The 22,661-nt window shown below is 36.8% G+C and overlaps 4 protein-coding genes across 7 annotated transcripts in view; 3 read left to right on the top strand and 1 right to left on the bottom strand.

The window, feature by feature from the left end:
* Positions 1-59: 59 nt before the first annotated feature.
* On the top strand, positions 60-3,116 carry cln6a (CLN6 transmembrane ER protein a). Of its 3 annotated transcripts, none has more exons than XM_055205064.2 (7): positions 60-420; positions 605-716; positions 795-893; positions 1,283-1,471; positions 1,602-1,657; positions 1,744-1,863; positions 2,678-3,116. In XM_055205064.2, exons 2-7 carry the CDS (start codon positions 714-716, stop codon positions 2,943-2,945), a joined length of 735 nt encoding a protein of 244 aa, XP_055061039.2. In that variant the 5' UTR covers positions 60-420; positions 605-713; the 3' UTR covers positions 2,946-3,116. The 3 variants fall into 3 exon arrangements, with proteins under 3 accessions (XP_055061039.2, XP_055061030.2, XP_055061047.2); XM_055205055.2 differs by having other exon boundaries at positions 60-431; positions 2,678-3,115; XM_055205072.2 differs by having other exon boundaries at positions 162-179; positions 604-716.
* A 96-nt stretch (positions 3,117-3,212) lies between these two features.
* On the top strand, positions 3,213-4,764 carry calml4a (calmodulin-like 4a). Its single transcript, XM_055205084.2, has 5 exons — positions 3,213-3,352; positions 3,444-3,474; positions 3,799-3,939; positions 4,179-4,367; positions 4,531-4,764. The coding sequence occupies exons 1-5, from the start codon at positions 3,350-3,352 to the stop codon at positions 4,626-4,628; spliced, it is 462 nt and encodes a 153-aa protein (XP_055061059.1). The 5' UTR covers positions 3,213-3,349; the 3' UTR covers positions 4,629-4,764.
* Positions 4,765-4,842: 78 nt separating this feature from the next.
* On the bottom strand, positions 4,843-11,189 carry tex9 (testis expressed 9). Of its 2 annotated transcripts, none has more exons than XM_055205047.2 (12): positions 11,052-11,189; positions 10,117-10,229; positions 9,872-9,935; positions 9,694-9,773; positions 9,531-9,579; positions 9,394-9,470; positions 9,048-9,214; positions 7,743-7,825; positions 7,468-7,641; positions 6,738-6,872; positions 6,189-6,323; positions 4,843-5,033 (listed from the first exon to the last, which is right to left on the bottom strand). In XM_055205047.2, the coding sequence occupies exons 2-12, from the start codon at positions 10,146-10,148 to the stop codon at positions 4,950-4,952; spliced, it is 1,080 nt and encodes a 359-aa protein (XP_055061022.2). In that variant the 5' UTR covers positions 10,149-10,229; positions 11,052-11,189; the 3' UTR covers positions 4,843-4,949. The 2 variants fall into 2 exon arrangements, with proteins under 2 accessions (XP_055061022.2, XP_055061011.2); XM_055205036.2 differs by lacking the exon at positions 11,052-11,189 and adding an exon at positions 10,521-10,677.
* Positions 11,190-11,399: 210 nt separating this feature from the next.
* Positions 11,400-22,661, top strand: part of rfx7a (regulatory factor X7a) — a 117,591-nt gene continuing 106,329 nt past the window's right edge. Inside the window, exons 1-2 of the mRNA XM_055204960.2 lie at positions 11,400-11,536; positions 21,879-21,912. Of these exons, the coding sequence (XP_055060935.2) occupies positions 11,400-11,536; positions 21,879-21,912 (171 nt within the window). The remainder of the gene's footprint in view (positions 11,537-21,878; positions 21,913-22,661) is intronic.

Here is a 22,661-nt window from a genome sequence, read left to right on the forward strand (position 1 = left end):
AACAGTGTTTGTAATCTTGCTGGATTATTAATGCAGTACACCAGGTGGCAGTAATACTCTTAAATGTTCTGCTACGCACAACAACGCAGGAACAGAGAAGAAACATTGTTAACTTCACGTGATTTAATCAAAATAAAAACAATATATATTAAAATAAACATATCGCTGAAACTGAGACCGATAAAAAGTGTTAATCTATTTAATTTAAGCACAGACTACTGCGAAACATATCATGCATTTAGACATGTGTTGCAGACATTAACAGTTTCAGTGTTTGGCACGTGATTCAAATGAATGCTTGGCTACAAAAGCAATGATTTAAAGGATAGAAAAGTAAATCGATACAAAATCTTTAAATAATACGGGATACAAGCACAAGTAACCATGCGAAGAAGACCACAGCCTGAAGCTTCGCCACCGGTACATCTTGGGTCAGGACACGTTTATTGACTTTTAATTTAACTGTTATAAACATCGCGATTAACGTATGGGTTACAGTAACTTTGTTCAAGCGAATGGTGTATTTTCGCAGACTGTCTAGTTCATGTAGACATCCACATTTGTTATACCATTAAAATAACATTCACTGTTTCTCAATGCATAGGACTGGGAGTAAGAAACCCGTTTTTCCAGCACAGTCAAAGTTTCACACAGACCTCTGGCTATGTTTCACTGTGCAGAACTGGATACTGGACTTTGGGAGGCCAATTGCTATGGTACATGTACTACACTGAATTAAATGCATCCTAGATTTGTCTTTAATACTAATAATATTATTTTGTATGATTCTTTAGATTGTCCTGCCTCTGGAATGGTTTCCTCTAAATAAGCCCAGTGCTGGGGATTACTTTCACATGGCCTACAATGTTATTACACCATTCCTGCTACTGAAGGTACAAGCTAAAATTCACAGCTTAAATAAAATGGCAACCTATGTAGTACCAATACACCTTACGAAAATTAACCATGGTTTTACTACAGTTAAAAAAAACATGGTTACTGTAGTAAAACCATGGTAACCACAAAATAACCATGGGTTTGACAACTATGGTTTTTAAAAACCATAGATAAACCATGGTTAGTGTAGTAAACCATAGTTTTGCTGATAGTAATCAATACACCCAAAAAACATGGTTTCTACACTTTTACCACAAAAAAAAACCTTGGTTAATTTTCATAAGGATGCCAGCCTCCTCTAGACTTTATGCTGAATATACTTTCTTTAGAAAGATAAACAAATAGATTTGATTTGGTAATATTTAATGTGTGTAACCTGTTGTAGCTGATTGAACGGAGCCCTACAGCCCTTCCTCGCTCAGCTGTTTATCTCAGCATCATTACATTCGTCATGGGAGCCAGCATACACCTGGTGGGAGATTCAATTAACCATCGACTCATCCTCAGTGGATACCAGCTTCACCTTTCTGTCAGAGAGAACCCTATTATTAAGGATCTCAAGCCTGCCTCATTGGTAGTTCAATTCTAAGACCTCTAAAAGCCTTGTGTTTAAAACCAGGCCTAAATGTATATTTTAAATATATATGTTATAATATGTAGGGGTTTTAATGATAATGGCAAAAAATCTTTTATGTGTTTATTAGATTGATTCCTTTGAGCTTCTCTATTACTATGATGAGCACTTAGGACATTGTATGTGGTGAGTGGAATTTACAACATCTAGTCTACTGTAAAAATGCAATACAATATACAAAATTAACCACATCCTATGTGCTGTCATTCTAGGTATATCCCATTCTTTCTTATCCTCTTCCTGTATTTTACTGGATGCTTTACACAAGTTAAAGATGAGAAGATGCCACTCTCGGGTTGGCTGCTACTTGGTCCCAGTGCAGTTTACTACTGGTAAGTACGCCATTTAATAACCTAGTCATATACTTGTTTTGTATTTTGCTTTGATAACAGAAGTTATATATTTATTGTTGATTGTTGATGTACATTTGTATTGAGTTTTACAATTTGTAAAGGTCTAAGAATGTAGATTTCATATTTCAAAACCTTTTAGCAGTAATAATAATGTGGTAACTGTCATTTATTCATTTGTGACAAGAGTATGTAGCAAACCAACACAAACCTCAGTTTTTTTTTAATTTTATGTATTAAAAATAATACTATATTGCATTTGTTATTTATTACAAATAAATGTAAACTGCTATAAAAAATTATATTTTCACCTCCAGACACTTCTGTAAAAAACTTTAAAGTGTCTTCTTTAAAACAAGACCAAAATTAGGCTTCTAGACAAAAAAAATGCCAGAGTTATATTAATTTGAAGGTGTACATCACCTTTTCACCACCACACTCAAAAAACGGGCTGCGCGAGTTAAAGGGTTAAATTGCATATTGTCAAACAAATCTTACAAAAACAATGCATTTGTGTACATCTTGAGACAAAACAATGGCATTAATATATGTTAAGCTATGTCAATTCAAGGTGTTTTTAAATTAAGGCACCTGAAACATGCATTTTAATCTGGGACTAGTATAAACCCTGTCCGGGAAACCACCCCTTTAAGTTTTATTATTGATGTGTTGGTTTAAGTCACTGATACTATATATGAACCCTTTAATATTAATATTCATCCGATGCAACAATAAATCAAGCATAGAAATTAAACATTATGTTGTTATAATTAGTGCAAACATTGTTATGTTTCAGGTATCTGATTACAGAAGGCCAGATCTTTGTCCTGTATATTTTCACCTTTTTCGCCATGGTTGCCACTGTGATGCGTCAGAGGCGGATGGGGTTCAGGCTGGACAACAATGGCCGTTTTCTCTTCTATAACTTCATCATTACTTTGGGTTTAGTGCTGATTTGGGTTGCATATCTGTGGAACGATAAGGTTTTGCGCAAAAAATATCCCAGCATCATCTATGTTCCAGAGCCTTGGTCCTTTTACACTTTACACATCAAAGGCAATTGAAAATCAGCAGTTGTTTTATTATTAAATCAAAAAATTCTAAAAACTATTTTAAATTGATATTCCACTAAACATCATTGTATCTTACTTTGTTAAAAAAACAATAATAAGAACTGTAAAAAAAAGTATTCTACTTTTTGTGTACTTGCTGTATCTGAATAAAGTTGACCCCTGTTTGCAACCTAATGAAAATCTGTCTGATAGAGTTTATAAGTATGACCATTATAAGCCGCACCTGCTGTGGCCGACAGTATAATGTGATAGGTGGAATCCTCTATCAATGTTCCTATGACAACAAGGCTATCAATTACGTCAACACTGCAGTGGACTTTAGTTTTTACAGGTAATCCAAAGGGAGTGACTCTGAAACAATTGAACGAGTGAAACAACTGTAACAAGTGTAAAACATGGTAAGTTTCCTGTCATTTTTCTAAATGTGTGATTCTGATTCACATATGGCTCAAATTGTCATCTGACCTGTTTTTTAACTTATATTTACAGGCAAAATTCCTATCACAAACTCAGATTGATGGTGAGGTGTATTACACTATAATGCGTGCGCAGTTTCAGAAAAAAGGTTACAAAGCTGTCGCTAGGACGGTACAGTTTAAAAATGTCTGTATATGTATAATTTAGGTATAGATGTGTACTTTTGAGGTACTAAAATGCACCCTTTAGTTATAAAGATATACTTTTTGAAAGGTTACCGGTTACCCAGTGACAGATTTTGTACTTTTTATTCTGAGTGTGTACAATATGCTTCATTGTAATCTAATGAATGTTCACTGTTTTTCAATTCACTTGATTCAGTTTTATTCTTTAAAATGAATTTAATACGTTTCTTGTCCTCATGCAGAGTTCAAAGAATGTTTTTCCCTTTATGACAAGAAGCGGAAGGGGAAGATTGATGCTAAAGATCTTATCACAGTCATGCGCTGCCTGGGTACAAGTCCCACTTATAGTGAAGTGGACAGACATCTTCAAGTCCACAAAATAGGTACTGTAACATTTAAACAGACATCAAAACATATATTTACATATTGTCACAAATATGAGTGCTCTACCATCTATTTACAAAATATATTTATGCCATGCCTTATGATAAATCAAAAATATGGCCCTTTGGTATTTTTGAGACACTGGCATTTAAACATAACACCTAATCTATAGAAAAATATTAATTTGTTGTCTAAATGTATAACATTAGTTAAAACACTCACTGTATCTTCACCACAGATAAGACAGGAGAGCTGGACTTTTCCATTTTTCTAACTATGATGCACAGACAGATGCAACAAGAGGATCCTAAGAATGAAATTCTGGATGCTATGCGCATGACAGACAAACACAAAAAGGGCTACATCCTGGCTTCAGAGCTTCGTGCCAAGCTCACTGGATTGGGAGAAAAGCTCACTGATAAAGAAGGTACATATCATATAAGTCTAACCTTTGTGAAATTTTAATTCATTTTATTCCATTTCTTGAGATGAATCCTAGTCCAGGGAAAGCCTTTTTCTAACAATAAATTTACTGTAATCTTCTAAAGAAATTTCATTTAACTCGAATTGTTCTGCAAATTATTTTTCAGTGGATCAACTTTTTAAGGAGGCTCATGTTGGACCTGATGGGCTTATTCACTATGAAGAGTTCACCAGAATGGTCACACTTCCTACAGTAGACTACTAATCCATTTTGTATCTAGAAGAGTGGGTAGGATCCCAACTAACTAAATAATGCAGTTATTTACTGGCAAGAATGGGATATTTTATTTCTCTGTTTATACATTGTATATAAAAACAATTGATTAAATTTAAGAAAACTATGGTACTTCCTGGTCTCATTATTTAACACTAGATGGCAATCTTGACATCTGAAAAAAGCATGCAGGATCAATTGACACTTTTTGATAATATTCACCTTTATGATTTATTTTAAATACAGTATGTGAGTGAAAAAAAAGTCTTTCAACCATAAACATCTTAACAAACTATACAAAACAGAACCCTACTAGGCTGCATTATTTCCCCAATCCAAAGCTTTCATGAACTCCTCTTCAGTAAAGGACAACATCTTGGCAGCTTCAAAATGCATCTGCACATACAAAGGTGAAATGATTAAAAATGTGATTGCTGAGCTATTTGGTATAAATATGTATATTATTAAAGGTGTATTGTGTAATTTTTAGAAGGATCTCTTAAAGGAATAGTCTAAAATATGTTATTACCTTAACTAAGAATTGTTGATACATCCCTCTATCATCTGTGTGCGTGCACGTATGCGCTGGAACGCGCTGCGACGCTTCGATAGCATTTAGCTTAGCCCCATTCATTCAATGGTACCATTTAGAGATAGAGTTAGAAGTGACCAAACACATCAACGTTTTTCCTATTTAAGACGAGTAGTTATACGAGCAAGTTTGGTGGTACAAAATAAAACGTAGCGCTTTTCTAAGCGGATTTAAAAGAGGAACTATATTTTATGGCGTAATAGCACTTTTGGGAGTACTTCGACTCGCCTGAAAAGTCAGCTCCCCTTCTCACTCTCATAATGGGAGAGGGTGTTACTGCGCCGAGTCAAAGTACTCCCAAAAGTGCTATTACGCCATAAAATATAGTTCCTCTTTTAAATCCGCTTAGAAAAGCGCTACGTTTCATTTTGTACCACCAAACTTGCTCGTATAACTACTCGTCTTAAATAGGAAAAACGTTGATGTGTTTGGTCACTTCTAACTTTATCTCTAAATGGTACCATTGAATGAATGGGGCTAAGCTAAATGCTATCGAAGCGTCGCAGCGCGCTCCAGCGCTTACGTGCACGCACACAGATGATAGAGGGATGTATCAACAATTCTTAGTTAAGGTAATAACATATTTTAATATTGAAAATGAGTAGACTATTCCTTTAACAGAAATGCAAAATAATAGACAAAACTATGATCAGGGGTGTATAAAGACCTTTCATAATGAACCGTTATGTGTTTATTACCTTAGAACGAGACCTTTTTATCTACAAACACTGAGGGTCCCATTACATGGAAATCACCATTTTGTGCCGCCATTTTTCTACAGAAGCCCTTAACGGGCAATTTTTTTTACCAAGTTGTCTCCAACGATGACATGTTTGTTCTCTATATGTTTTAAAAGCAAGGGGTGAGCAGTGGACTAAGCTGTTGGATGCAATTCGCAACCTCACCACTAGATGCCACTAAAATTTACACACTGCACCTTTAAGTGACTAATTTCTCACCTTCTGTCTTTTTAAAATATCTATTAGCTTAAGTTGCTTCTTAAAAGCCACGATGAGCTCAGTCTTTTGTCTTTCCAGTTTTCTGTTTTCAGCTTGTAAGCTTTCAATCCTTTGGTGCTCCTGACTGGCTGAATCCTATAGGGTTAAATCAACATAAGAGAAGCATAACCAATAAACAACACATTATTCATTTAACATACTTTTACTCAGTTAATCACTTGTTGGATGCAGCTAAGCAGTGGTTCTCAAACTGGCGGGGAACGCATGTCAGGGCCAGGGAGCCCCAGTTTTTATGACATTTTATAAATAAAAGACATTAATTAATTATACATTCTGTGTAATTAAACTTCTTAAAAATAAAGCTATTAACCAACAACACTATATTTTATCATTTGTTTTGTTTTGTTTAATTCAAATTCTAGGTGTGAGATCTCGTGAATTTTCTTTATGTGGGGGAAGGCGCTAAGGGATGTAGGGGAGGGGGGCACATGCCTAAATGTTTGAGAGCCACTAAAGGTTAAAGTAAAGGTTTATTCAAGCTCACATTACCTTACTGCTCTGTTTGAGTTTATTAAGTTGAGCTTTGGTCTTCTCAGCCTCTTCCAGAGCTCTATTCAACCGCACCTCTGTTGCACTATGGTTACTGGCTGCCTGCTTTTGGACCCTCTTCATGCCCTCTACTTCCTAGAGTATATAGACAAAAGCATTTATGTCCTCTGTAAATTATGTTGTCTGAAAAAAACATTGGATATGCAGATGTCCCAATGAAGAATACATAATGCATTTGTTTACAAAACATTATTACTGGATTGGGGTATGAAATGCTTAAATCACAACACCCAACATTACTTACATGTAATAAGTGAACTCTGCGGTAAGATGAGAGCAAATGTGTTTGTTATATGATATGGCCCATTCTGATATAACATTTTGTTTGACATTACCCTTATTCAGTGGCTATATCCCTGTTATTAGCGGAAGGGTGATCTCTGAGTTCCAAAGATATCTGTCCCAGAAGCCCAAGTTCAGTATGCTCTGCACCAGGAGCAGCTGTGGTGTAGTCTCACTTTACACACAGAAGTCTAATCAGGTTTAAAGGCCCATGCCAAGAATTCCACAGCTTTGCATCACGGCACAGCTCTTATTAACAGCAATTGTGGAATAGGGTTTAGATGCGTTTAGATGCACTGAGGTAAAAAGTTATTTCAAGAGAAACAGTTTGGGGTGTAGACTTAAAATTGAGAAGAAATGTTAATAATATTTTAATAAAAACAATTACCTTCTGTAGTGCTGTCACTTGCAGTTTCAGAGCCTCACACTTCTTATTTGATTCTTCAGCTAAAGCTCTCTGTTTCTCAATCTGAGTCTGCTGGGCATTTGTGGCCCTCTGTAGTCTTGTCCGTTCCTCCTCCACATCCTTCAGTTTCTTGCTTAAAGTACTATTTTCATCATCCTTTTGGAGAAACAGGAAATGATTTTTTGATGAACTGCAGAAACATGACTTCATTTCATTTTTTAACTGATTGAACCCTAAACACATCTCAAATTAATGACCTTCTTGTTGCAGTCATATGAGAGTCTGTTTAATTCCTCCTGCAATACTCGAAGTTTAGCCTTCAGAAATCTGATTTGAGCCTCTGAAAATAGAAAGTTATTTTTTAATAGTAACTTTACATTGGTAACGTGAATGCACAGTCTATAGACCAATTTCGTGTTTGTAAACAGAGATGACGTTTTTTGCGGGCGGAGCCAAACTGGTTGCAGAAAGTGACTGCTCCACAGTAGGGTTGTGAAGTGTTTTAGCATTAAACCGTGATTTTTATGGATCCGGTGTTCTGTCAAAGTCTGATTCCCCTATGTTTCCCTTTAGTGCAATGTTTCTTATAGCGTTTTAATCACGTTACGTTTATTTTTTAGATAGATAAAAAGTTTAAATGGCTTGGCTACTGATATGCATGTATGTAATGTATATGTATTGTTCTTTTTTGCTAAATCAATTATTTTTACAGTCTGAATCGCTTAAGTACATATAAAAGCAATACTATCATGAATATAATATATAATAGCGTTTATTAAATATTTCGTAATTTTCCTGTTTTCTATTATTTCTTCCATATATTTATCTTACGTGTTTGTTCTAAAACTATTATAAAAGTATTATGTTTAAACATACATTAAAAAGGCCTGTTTATATATTAATAACACTTTACATCATGTGTGGGTGTGTGTGCTATATTTATATATTTATTAAGGATGTAACATAATAATTTTAGAACAAACAGGAAGAAGACATAAGCTAAGATATAAGGAAATAAAAATAAATAATAAAAAACGAAAAAATTATGAAATATTTAAAAAAACATTTTTGATATTATTGCGTTTTCAGTATATAAAAAACATTTATTCTGAATAAATTATAATTGGAACGTGAAAAAAACGCTATAAGAAACACATGGAGGGAACAGACTTCGACAGAACACTGGACATTTTCTCTACTTATTTTCTATTCTAATTATTAAAAGATTTCCAGATGATTTCCTCAATCCATTCTGTCCGTTTAAGGGCTTATTGTAATCATAAACACCTACGTTTATCTTCAAATGATGTCTTCGACGATGGTATTCTATAAAAATGAAAGCCATCTTTTTTGGCATTCTTATTCTGACACTTAAGAGCACAACAGGACATTTTCTAGTGAGTTATCTTGCTCTTTTCACTCGTGTCTAATTCATTTCCACTGTTTTTCTGCAACCGCATTGCGCGCGCAGCTTGTAGTGACGTAACTGTGACGTCTACTCTAAAGTGGTCTATAGGCACATTAACTTCAGTATTTTGCTGTATTAAGCTTTTTCTAACCACCTGCACCCATCTCATCTCCAGCACTTGGCATGATGTCATCCTGAAAGTGTTCCTCAGTAACATCATCACTAACTCTGTCCTCAATTACGCTGATTGTCTTAGCCAGTGAGAAATCCCCAAAGTCTTCAGGAACAGCAACATCGTCAACCACATTCTGCAATGCCCTTCTATAATAAGAATAAACTGTTGTCACTACCCAGCATTTTTTTTTCAAAGGGAAAAGCCAATGGATACATGTCATTTCACTATATACTACTTCATATAAAGTAAATGTAAAATAAAATAAAAAACGAAATAACATAAAAATAAACATTTCAGCCCAAGATAACTTTGTGAATGCACTTACTGAAATTTGTTTTTGCTTCCTGAGCTTGGCTTGTTTGGCTTTTGGCTTGTTTTTGCTGTGTTATTGCTCTTTATTGCCTATATGAAACAAAAATTAGGTTGCTGATATATAATCCACATTTTCTTTTTTTACAATACCTTTGTAGTGGGCTGTGTCCAACTGGGTTCTTTTATTAGATCTGCCTTCCTAATAACACAGACGAAATGTTAACAGGCAGCATAAAGAAGCTTATGTTGATGTTTAAGCATTCTCTAGTAGGCAATATGAAGGCTGTTTCATTCAATCTGTAAGAAACATTACCCAGAATCCTCAAAATCACTGTCAATATCAATGGAGAGGTGAGAAGACACTGGTTTTGAGAGTACATCATTTTGTTCTCTCTGAAAAACAATTATCAAAACATACACTGTTAATACCTGTCTACTGCATCATACAGGTGATATACTATAAACTACCGTATGCATGCTATGCCTCCTACCATAACTTTCTCTGCTTGCCGAACAAGTTCTGCTGTTTTTGCCTCCAACTCTGCATTGAGGCGCCTGACGAATTGCAAGATTGCAAAGTTAGAAATGACATTATTGCAAGTGATATAATTCGTAGTACTAAATAAAAGATGCTATGTGATCTCCCTGAAATTCTTTTTAGCAAAGTCACTTGATACAAGGTGTAAGATAAATACAAAGCAGATTTCTGAAACTATTTGTAATAAGTTATAAATACTTGTATTCTTCTTCTCTGGCTAAGAGGTCCATTTGCTGAGGTTTCTTTGTAGAGGCAGAGGATGCCCTGTTCTGACATGGCCTTTCTGAGCAGGACGTTTGAGGTTTTTTCAACTGATTTATAGAGAAAATAATTATTAGTGTTCATTTTAATACAGTATTTAGTTTAGTTCAATTATTTATCACAATCTTTCTTATTTTTTGTTCATTTTAGCCACTCTAATTCTATTGCTATGCTATCCATGGACTTCAGAGATGGTCTCAATGCAACAGACACGTAAACAGACCTGGCTATAATAGGTTCTGACAGAAAAGAGCTGATTTACCACACTACGATATTTACCACAGATTTGCATTATAACGGCATTAGTGGAAAATGGATTAAATGGGTTTTGTTAGACTTACAGTGGTTAACGCGAGTCTGGGTTTGCTGTCGGCCATGTTTTTTTAATCGAGAGACGCCGTTGCTAAGCAACAGCATGAGCAACAATTTTGTTCAACTTCATGCGAGCGGGAAACATCACAATACCGCGAGAACAATTCGAAATCACTCGTCTGTATGATTTTTGAGTCGCTCTCGCGGTACTTTGATGTCATCCTCTTGTCGGTTTCTTTCGGCGTGAAGTCGAACAAGCCTAGAGTCTCATGTTCACTGTCCTCTGTTCTGAGACCACCAGTTTTGGTTCAACGGTCAGTCCAGCCATACAGTCTGTGTTTTCCTTAACTTTAAATCTTTATTAACTTGTTTGTTCAGTAGTATTTTATTTAATTGTAAAATGTAATAAAATGAAATGTTTCACGTGCATGATCATTTCACTTATTATTGTTCCTTTTTTATTTTTAACAGTGTAACTTATGATGAATAAATCATATTGAAACATAATTAATAAAATAAATAAAGAAGAAATTTAACACAAAGTATTTAAAAAATCATACGGGCTTCTGCTGATGATGCAGTGCGCATGCGCGGTCTCAGTTGCGTTTCCAGTGGGCTCCACTTGAGTTAGCTAGTAGGTGGTGTCTGGAGTCTGGACCTGCAAGTGTTTTCTTGCGCCCGCCCCTTTTGTGTGTTTGCAGCTGATGCACATGCTGGGATAGTGAACTCCCCTGCAAACACAAACCATGATTTACCATCGTTATCTATTAGATCCTAGTCCGATTTGTCCGTGAAGTCAACAGGCGATGATCGTGATGTACTATTTTCGGGGGAAGCTGCATTCTCGAGGTTCAGGCTAAGGCCTTCGTGTTATATCCCCATCCTTGTCTCTTTTGAGTTGCATCGTGATGGCTGATGATCAGCAGCAGCAGTCTTTACAACATCAACCACCTGGTTCTGGAGTAGGAGCTTTGCCTTCCCTGGTTCAAGGATTGCAGGGGGCTGACGCGAATGCATTGCAGCTGAAAATAAAGAACTCAATCTGGTAAGTGCTGTCAGCGGTCTTGCCCAGTATGTGAGTGGAGTAAAATACGTGGGGGTTAATGGGAACGATCATTCGCCAACCTAAATATCTTTTTCGCGTTCCTCAGTAACTCATGGCTACAAGGACTTGCACTCTTAATTGTTACGTGTATTTATATGAGATTATATTATAAGTTGCATTATCAAGATTGATACAACTACGTTGATTTATGCGTTTCTAAAGAGTTGAACATCTGAGAAAAGCTAATTATAAATAGGCTGTGAGCTGCAAGTTGACATTTGGTGCCTTGAAATAGACGAAACATCACCGGAGCCCACGCGCTCTCAACAGAACAGATTAGTGAGGAAGCTAACCGGTTCTATTAGCGCGAGAGATGGTAAACAACTCTCGCGCAGCATGCTACAGCCGCGTGTATTTAAAAGACCAGAGTGTACGTTCTCCATACTTCATCCCAAATATCTGTGCCTCCCCTGCATCTCTTTTTCTGCATATTGTGTTACAATAACTGCATTACTTTACCACTCATGCACACAGGTACTGTTTTTAATGAGGAGGGCAGGTCCAGTGTTCCAGTGTTTACAGTGCAGCGTATGCGTTTGACATGCATATATAATATAGATAATATTTCACGTCCGTAACGTTACACGATTCTCGTTCTTGCACTGGGTTAGTAAATTAGTTTGCATAGAATAATACATTGTTGGTGTACGTTTCTCTCAGTGCTCGTGGCAGCGAGAAAAACCGCTGACACGATTATTTTGCAGCCTCCATCCCCCTCACCACCACCCTTGTTTTTGCATGTTGAGACATGCTCTCAACGCCACGCATCTGCCGCAGCGTTATAACTGTAGGTCCAGCCACAGATGCATGCATGTTCAGTTAGCTTCACCTGCAGTTAGACTTTTTTAGCAAATGTACAATATCACCACCTGAGTTTTGTTTAGTATGTTGCACATATTTGCTTTTCTGAATTTTGTTAACTAATAAACCAGTTGTATGAATAGTAGCTTGTCAGACTTCAAAATTTTTTTCCCGGGAATCCTTTCCTGGGATAGTTTAGGAGGGCAGGAACAGATACAGATAATCCATTCATTAAGTAACAGTGTTTTTTTTTAATGCATAGAATAGACAAAAGAAGAGTACCAGTTAGACCAGAATGCAGTTTGTTTATCCTATTTCCCTTGGGTTAATAGCTAAACAATGTAATTTAAACTTATTTGATTTCTTTACTTTGATACATCACACGTGCATCACATGCACATAGAGTTTGTTTATTTTGTATGTCAGTAGGGCTATTCCACAGATTTGGGACCCATTTAATGTACAATTTAAGTGGATATGAATGGCTAGTGCTCCTGCCCTTTACTCTGAGCACAGCTCTAAAGGTCTGCCCTGTTCATGTGATAGCTGATACCCTGGTCTGAATTTGGATTGCTGGTTGGCACATGTCGTGGAAAAGAACCAGGTATTTGTCACTGGTGCTGGCAAGCCTTATGGAAAAGAGATTTTAATTTGCTAAAAGAAAGTTGTGTCAATAATGGAAATGTCTTATGACTGATAATATCTCAATGTTGGGGCTTATTATTATTACCTATACTACTTGGTAGTAGTATTAGAGATTATTAGCCAATTATTATCCAGTGAAAAATACTTCGACATTACTACAGTCTCACCTGGTAAAGAAAAAATATTTTACTTTCCCAGCAGGCCAGCAGAGGGGGTTGTTTCAGAATTATGTCAAATGTTGTGATTTAGCTATTTGATATTGTAGGTTTGAGGTGTCTCTATTTACATCGAATCTGTCAGATGATTTTATATTTACAGCATGCTTTGAGAGTACCAAATAGTATAGAGTTTAGGGGATTGATTTTTTTGGGCTTTTCATCTGTACATGCATGTTGATGTGTGTAAATGTTTATCTACATATGAAGGGAAATGGGACAGGAGGACGGAAAAGATCTAAACACAATGGTGATAATCACCTTCAAACAGAATTGAAAATGAGCCATAAAACTGCTGGCAAAATGCCCATGTGTTTTAACCAAGCTCCAGTCTCTGAGAACTGTTCATAACTTCGAGTCTGGCACTGTGTTGGTTTATCTTACATTTAGACCAGTGTTTAAACTGCTTCTCTTGCACTGTAAACCAAAGTTTACTTTATATTTTTTGACCAATGTTTAAACAATAGAAGGATCTGTGTCGGTGGTTTTGCTACACTTTTATTAGGCCGCACAAGTTTCCTGTTTAAAAAAACATTCAGCAAACTAGTTATGTAGTAAACCTAGCTGTAGCAGCTTGTAGTTTTGTGTCTTTTTTATTTACTAGGCTTTTGTTTCTGGTTTTTACTTAGTGTAAGATATTTTTATAGATTGAATAGAAACATTTGAAAATGTACACATTTTTTTGTTATTACTATTTTCCATATTATATATCACTTGTTACGTCCTTAAAAACAATAAATTAGCATGGTTGTATGAAAATGATCTTCTTCAAAATAATCACTCCTCGTCTACATTATTGCTCAGCAGTGTCTTGCCATATTCATGTACAGGACTGGAATATAAAATAAGAAATGAGGATGTATTAAAGGAGTCCCAAGGTATGCTGGGTCCTTGTTGGCTCCTTTCCTCAACTATCTTGTCAAAGTATTATATTAAAGTGGCATTTTTGTAAAGAAATTGGTAGACCAATCCAAAATAAATATCATATGTCTGATGAAAAGATTTATAGGATCATGTGAAATAAATGTAGTCACTTGTGTCAAGGCATTTGACAGGTTGTGTACAATATATCCATACATTTATAATGGCCATTTTATGTAAGCTGAAGGGACCGTAGCTCTTCTTGGCAGCAGACTGACCACCAAGGAGTTACTATTAAAGCAGCAGAGCATTGAACTAAGGCCTTGTGTAAGCATGCAGACAGGGATTAACTGATTTCACTATTAACCGTGCTTTAAAATGTCACGCTTTTTGACACAAGAATTGTAGAATAACTACGAAAACTGAAAATACATCAGAATCGTTGCATCCATAGAGACAGAGCGCAGCGCGTCACAACCTGAAAACCACGCCCACCGGGGGGGAAAGCAATCCAACAGTCTCCATTGACTTTGTATTGCAAAAGGCCGCCTCCTTGTCATTTCTGGCTTATAACAAAAAACGGAATAATGCCTAAAAGCTGCTTTGGGACAATACGTACAGCTAACAAGCCAAAGAACCCAGAAATACGTTTTTATAAGCTGTCGAGCCGTAAAACCCAGTCTTTAAGGAGAATAAAGTGGATCGCCGACTACGTTTCCCCCTATTGGACGCAGTTTTACTAATAGGAGTACTATGAAAAGTTGCCTGTTTCCATTACTGTGTCTAAACGCTCGTTTTTTGAAGTCGACAGCTTATAAAAACGTATTTATTTATTTTTTTTGCGTGTTAGATGTACACCTTGTCACACAGCAGCTTTTAGGTATGATTCTGTTTTTAAGTTTAATCTGTAAATAAGTTTTTATAAGCTGTCGACCCCAAAAAACGAGCGTTTAAAGACACAAAAATTGATACAGGCAACTTTTCATAGTACTTCTATTAGTAGAACTGCGTCCAATGGGGGGAAACGTAGTCGGCGATCCACTTTGTTCTCCTTGAGGGCTGGGTTTTGCGGCTCGACAGCTTGTGGAGACTTATTTCTGGGTTCTTTGGCTTGTTAGCTGTGCATGTTGTCACACGGCAGCTTTTGGGCATTGTTCAGTTTTTTGTTGTGGGCCAGAAATGACAAGGAGGCGGCTTCTCGCAGTGCAGGGTCGATGGAGACGGTTGGATTGAATTCCCCCCCGGTGGGCGTGGTTTTCAAATTTGCATAACTGCGCTCTGTCTCTATAGCCTTGTGAGCTCAGTTTTCTGCTAGTAACAGCACTTTATCTGCATAATGTTTTGGCATGCGGACTATTATACTTATTTATCCATAAAAATATCTTCATTTATGATGTTTATGTCATTGTGACAAGGATGCTATTGCTAACCTGTTAGGCAGAGAGAGTAAAAGACAGGTTACCTGGACCTGTTGTAAGTTTTGGTAGCAACACTATCAATTTGCCATTGTGAACATTCACTGCATTACAGTCTCTGGCCCTGTTTACACCTGGTATTAAGATTTTTTGGTCGATCGGATCACAAGTGGACTAGAGAGATGCATGTCCGTTCACACCTTTGCTTTAATCTATCTCTTTGGTCCACTTTTGACCACTTCTGTCCTACTTCGAGAGGATGGTCTATGTGCGAGTCATTAAAACACGTGCGTGAGGACAGGTTTAAAATGATGGGCAATAATATTTTGTCAGAGTACCGCTGCTTGTGTTGTTAGTAAACATGCTGCACAATGTTTTGTGCATGTTTATCTAAGGCCTTTCTCAGATATTTAAGAGGAATTGATGAAATAAGCTTGCGCAACTTTCATACACTTGCAAAATGAAAAAAAAATGAAATCATTAACAAATGAACTTTTGTTTATCAATAATAGCCTATAGACTGCGCCAAACAATGTGGGTTTGCACTAGAATTCAGGACCGATGGGAAAACATTGTGCTCGGTACATTGCACATTAGATCAGTAGGCAGAAAGTAGGTGGTCTTTTGTGGCTCATTTGGCTCCCGAGCGTTTCAGCCAATCACAGCATTGGTGCTAGATATCGAGCCTTCTGCCAGCCTCCGGCAGCTCGAGCCCACCGCCGGTCAGGTGAGCAGCGCAGATATGGTAAGATAGGAATGTGACTGTGAATTCAGCTCGAAATGTTTTGTGCGTTTAAGTGACGTGTTACCGCGCTTCCACGTGTCTGTGCCACGACTTTCTTTTTAGTGCCAGTTGAAATGCTAGGGGAGTGCCTACCATGCAGCTCTGCCTTAAAGGCTTCTTTAAAGGGCTTAAAACACCAACGAGCGCTCATTTGAGTGTCTACACCACAAAAGTGTCTACACAACAAGAGCAATCCGGTCTAATGCGTTTTCGACTACTGAATGGGGTTGAAGGTGTATGACTTTAAAACATGTTTACACTGGAATTATTTGTCCACTTGTGATCCGATCGACCAAAATACTCATCTTAATATCAGGTGTAAACAGAGTCTAATTTACAACTCTTAGCAGGGTTTCCCGCAGCACATTTCAGTTCAGGCGGCCCGGCTAAGCTTGGAAACCCTACCGCCTTAACTAGGTCGTCCAAAAAAAAAAAAAAATTCGCTGCACAAAAAACCGTCAAGTGCATCTCGGAGAAAAGCGCGTACGCGTACCCTGTTATTGTACTCGCCCAAACCTAACACCTTAACTAACAAATTTTCTGCGGGAAACCCTGCTTAGTTTACACTGGAAGAGTTCAGTGGGTTCAGTGGAGTTATCAGTGTGTCTATGAGAGAGTCTGTTCGTATAGAGTGACGGATACCTCAGCTTTATGCACGCGCGCCCGGGCACACACACACACACAAATTTTGTACATGTAGGTCATGCTGACTAGTTGTGATGTATGGCTGTTCTCAGTTAGCACAACTCATGTGAATTTATCTATAAGGCACACAGACAATCACCCTCTGTTCAGGATGACCTTAGTCAAGAGCAAAAGATGAAGACATCTGCCACGATCCTGTCTGTCTGTCTGTCTGTCTGTCTGTCTGTCAGTTGTTTACGTTTTTGTTATGATCCGAGCACATGCGGCCAGCTGGAGGAGGGGTTTTAAAGGGGGAGGGGCAGTGATCAACAGACAGAACAGAAGTCTGGCTTAAATCAGGCCACTGTTTACAGGAAGAACAAACATTTAACTGTGTTTATTAATTATATCACTTCATGTTTTCCTTATTAGCTACATTTTATTTTTATCTGCAGCATATTTGTTTTCTGTAGCCATATAATTAATGTACATTTTTACATGAAATCCAGAATAGTATGTGTTAATCCATGTTACTACATGGAGGCTTTCCTCCCCTCACTGCTCCCTCTCTGGTTTAGGGAAGCTGATGCTTCTGTATTAAATGGATATTTTGATGGGTTGAATAAGAGTTGTTTGGACTGGAGCTTATGATCATAAAGGCCATACTGACGATGAGGTGACGATGTCTCATGGGTCTGTTTTAGGCATGGGCCGATAACCGGTTTCAAGGTATACCGAGGTTTTAAACAGTCAAGGTTTCAAAACCACTAAAATGTTCTGTGATACCGTCTCCAAGGTATGAGCTGTGTTTATACAAAATTCATTAAATCATTAAGTCATGTGATTGATTTGATGTTTACATTTAATATACATTACGAAAATACTATATATTTTTTGAAAGCATATTATAATTTAAAGGCTTTATTTTTACCCAGCATTTGAAAGTAACACATTTTAGTGTTGCAATGGCAATACCGCAACACCGTGAAACCGTGGTATTTTTGCTAAAGGTTATCATACCGCCAGAATCTTATACCGGCCCATGCCTAGTCTGTTTAAAATGCTCCATGTAGACTTTTAGTGCGTCATATTGTAAACTACACATTCTGATTCCAGTTACACATAAAGTTATTTATTAACATTATTCTTATTCAAATTTAAGATGGAAAAAAGATCAAAGACTGTTACACTTTCTCCAATGATTCAGACCCAGAGGTTCCCATATTTTTTCATAAGTACGCAGATAATCTCTGTACTGCAGTCTTGAAGAAAAACTGCAAGTTTTCTTATTTTGATATCGACATTTTACAGAAACATCTATATTTTTGACATTGACGTTAGACTAAATGCTTGACCCATTCTGTGTGATCAGGCATTTTTATGCAGCAGAATTATGCATCTGACAGGTTGCCAACTATTTCTATTTGGATCGGTTAATAATTAAAACACATTTAGACAATTGTTATTTTGGCAAGAACATGAGGATTGCCTATAATCAAATGTTTTTTTTTACCCTTTCTGGTTGGATGATGTCCAAATGTATGCGGACTGGATTGCTTTACTTTGCTTAGGGCTGTCACAATTAGTGCTGCCTCACGATTAGTCACGACGAATCGTTTGCAGAATAAAAGTTTTTGTTTACATAATATATGTGTGTTTACTGTGTATAATAATTATGTATATATAAATACAAACACATACATGTATAATTTTAAGAAAAATATACATTTATATAATAAATCTTTTTATTTATATATAATTTAAATTATATATAAATGTAAACATGTATATACACATGCAAATGTTTCTTATTTACATACATGCGTATGTCTGTGTGCATTTATACATAATTATTATACACAGTACACCCACATATATTATGTAAACAAAAACTTTTATTCTGCAAACGATTAGTCGCGACTAATCGTGAGGCAGCACTAGTCACAATGATTAAATAATCGTCTCATCGCGATTGTTTGACCTCAGATCACCGCAATGTTTGCACATCTCTTTAAAAAACACAAGGGGGAGCAGCAGCGCTTGTGTAAACAAGACCGTATCAGATGGCGCTCCTTAACTTACAGTTGTTGCAAAGCCATTTAATACAGTGGAAAAAAACTGCATTTAAAGAAATGCTGATGACTTTGATAAGTAGTATGAACTGCAGATAAAACATACATTTCCAAAACAACAATTCCATATTTGGGGAAGGGAAGGATGCTATTTTTAAGGATATGTAAGGAATTATGGTCCAGTACTAATATGACCTTAGAGGATTGGTTACTATTTAAGCCCTGTTCTGGTATAGTCAGATTATTTTTATTGCATTTTTATTTTCAGTTATTTTTCAGACACTTTATTGTGTCTATTTCTTATGAGGAATTTTCAGTTTTTGAAAGATAAATTTATTTAATTAATATTTACTGCAAGGTAAACCTTGCAAAATATTTAATTTAAATAATCACAACAATGTGTGAAAATTATTTCATGAACAAACAAAAAAATATATGAGAATTAAATGTCAAAGCATTACAACAGGCAATTAATCGTCACAATTTATTAGACAATTAACCGTCAGCCAAATGTCATAATTATGACAGCCCTAACTTTGTTTTTTTAATAGTGTCAGTATCTGTGTATCAGGTAGACAGTGTTAAACTTGGTGTTGGCATTAACATGTTTAGCTTATTATGTTATTCCAGTGTCTGCTTGAAACAGCCTAAAACAGACATGTTGTCTCCAGGGGAAGTGACACAAGCCTGTCCATGACAATGAATGTGCAGTCCTTTACCATTCTCAAGACTACCTAGAGACAGATTAATGAGAGCTACCTGGCTTGAAGTCACATGGGACCCAAACTGGAATTTGCCTAGTAACAGTTCATTAGTTCCTTCTCCTCTCGTTACAAACATGCAACTTACTCTCTAAGAACACACATGCTGTTTGGTTGTGGACTGAGCCATAAGGCTGAAAGGTTTTATATTGGATTAAGAAGTACCGATCTTGGAGCAAACGTTTCGTGATTGGACATCTTGTAATCAAAAGCTACTGGGTGTGGCGTATTATTGGTGATCAGTAAATTGAAGATCAGGGTTCGACAGTAGAGTTGGCCTGGGGCCACAGTAAGAGAGATTTGGCCACTACTGTCTTGAATTGCATACTTTGGTCTTGTAAGTCTGTATGTCTTGCCAGCCTGAATGTATTTAATATCAAAATTGTCTTAAGTTTCTCATTGGTTGTTGAAGTTATTGCTGGTTTCAATGTTTTTAATGTTGCTTAATCTAGATGGCAATAACCTAAAAAAAAATGTGTTTAGCTGGCTTAACTCTTTCACCGCCAGCGTTTTTTTTTTTAAGTTGCCAGCCAGCGCCAGCGTTTTTCATGATTTTCACCAAAGTTTAATGCCTTCCAGAAAATGTTCTTCTTTAAATATATAAACATACAATATACCAAATGAAAGAACAGACCCTCTGCTTACAAACAAAAAAAACCCGTTTCATCCTACCTTCAGTGGTTCTTTTGTAATCAGCTTTTTAATATGGGTAGGTTTCTGCAAAAACACCACATTTTGAGCAAAAAGCAGAGATGATTCTATTTTTGTGACGGACTTTTCATAGAGATCCCATTCAGAGCGATCTTTAAAACAGACACTGTGAAAATGCACTGTGAAATGGCGCTTTTCCATTGTACAGTATCTCACGTTTTAGGGCAGGTCAGGTTGGATCAGCTCACCTCACTTTGGCTTGGTTAGCTTTTCCATCGAGTTTAGTAACACTTCGGAGTTGGAAGGATTATAGGCGTGTCTTTATATTTGCGCTGCCTACTGCGGTGACATCGTACAAGTGAGAGCATCGTACATCCCCATACATTTATTTATTTCTCAGTCTGCCACAAAATTAAAATTGACCACCACAAATACATGATTGCACATCATGTTTATCACTACCTCTGTCTCACATGACAGTTTCTCTACAAACACCCGTGGCATCATTCGACGCTGGGTTTCATTTAAGTTGCATTTTGGCATATATGCGGACGTGCAGGCCGCAAATGTTCCGCCACAAACTGCAAGTCTGGAAAAAACTGGTATGGTGTTCTTGATTCTCAACCTGTGGATGTTTTCATCGATAAAAGGGAATTTGGGTTCTTACAAAGCACAGATGACAATAGCTTTACTCGAGACTGCTCAAGCTAGCACAAAGGTAAAGCTAATCTTATTGCGATGATGACGTTGGTAGTGACGATTCTTTCAGACCAATCAGTGATCTACAGTGTGTTTTCGACTCACGTTTTGTTATCAACTCGGGTCGCTTGGAACCCCACCCGTGGTAGTACTAAAAAAAGTATCGGGTACTACGTACTGCACCCAATGGAAAAGCCCCCAAAAGTAAGCTGACCCAAACCAAACCGTGGGGTACTATGCAATGGAAAAGCGCCAAAAGTATTTGAAGGCAGTGTTCAAATCGGGGGAAAAGTATGTGCATGGTTTCTTGAGAGAGAAATCTCCGATAATAATATTTTTTGTATATTTTCCGTAATTTTTCTTTTACCATTTAATAAAGAATTAAGTTATTCTCCAGTCATCACAAGGAAACACATTTCCCTGAGCTTAAATTTGACCTTCTCTCTACTCTTATATACCTGAATATAGACTCCATACTGGTTTATACTAGTCTCTCAAACATTCTGATTGGTGGAAATATTTATAGGTCTTCTGTGCAACGGAACATTAATCCAAGATACCTCTTTTTTTTGTGCATGACCACATACGTTCCTGAGGATATATTTGTCTGAGCCGCACAGGGCTTGTGGGTTGGAGAATGGAAAGATGCTTTGAATGCCACTGATTTATTAATAATTGTCTGCTTTATGAATGTTTCTCAAGTTACCCTTGTAACATACTAACATACCTTTTCTTTCTCCTGTCTTTTTTGCAGCAAATCTGTACAATCAAAAGTGGACTGCATTTTGGTGAGTACTGCACATCAGAGAAAGATGTTGTTGATTTACAGGAAATGGTCTGATCAGAATTGTACACAGGAATACAAGAGGTTTGTAAAAATGCACCATACAGTACCAAATTGTATTTGCTGGAATATTGTGTTTGTTATTGTGTTTGCCGTTGAGAGATGGACAGATCGGTTTGTTTGTAAAATCTCTTAAATGAGGATATCATACACTGCCTAATGACTATGTCTTCTCATGTGGGCAGACATCTGCATAAACCCTTCTGTGTAGGAGGCCAAAAGTAACACTTGCCAAATGCAGTCAACATTTACTTTGGCCAGTTGGTCTGCATTTCTTTTTAGGATCTGCAACAATGCATGCTTCACATTGCATTGTAGAATTGATAGCCTATCATTTTTTCCAGATAGTCTTTTAAAGATTTCTGTCACACATCTTTCAGGTTGTCTAGACATTTCTAATGTATTCTTTTTTAAATGTCTGAACTTTTAATTAGCAGGACATTCTAGACGTTAGGACCGATGTGATGTACCAAAACAAACTTTTTCATGCATTTGGCCTTGACTACATCAGAAATATTACATTATAATAAAACTGCACAAAATTCAAAGCAAGAAAAAAGGAAAATAAGCATGTAATTATTCATTAAAAGTGACATAATTTACATTGTTTGTTTATACGGAGGATTAATCAGAGGTCATTGTGTGGAAGTCTTATGAGAACTCATTGCTGAACCATGGCCCATAGGAGAGCGG

The sequence above is a fragment of the Misgurnus anguillicaudatus genome, chromosome 21 (assembly GCF_027580225.2).
Source record: "Misgurnus anguillicaudatus chromosome 21, ASM2758022v2, whole genome shotgun sequence".
Classification (NCBI taxonomy): domain Eukaryota; kingdom Metazoa; phylum Chordata; class Actinopteri; order Cypriniformes; family Cobitidae; genus Misgurnus; species Misgurnus anguillicaudatus.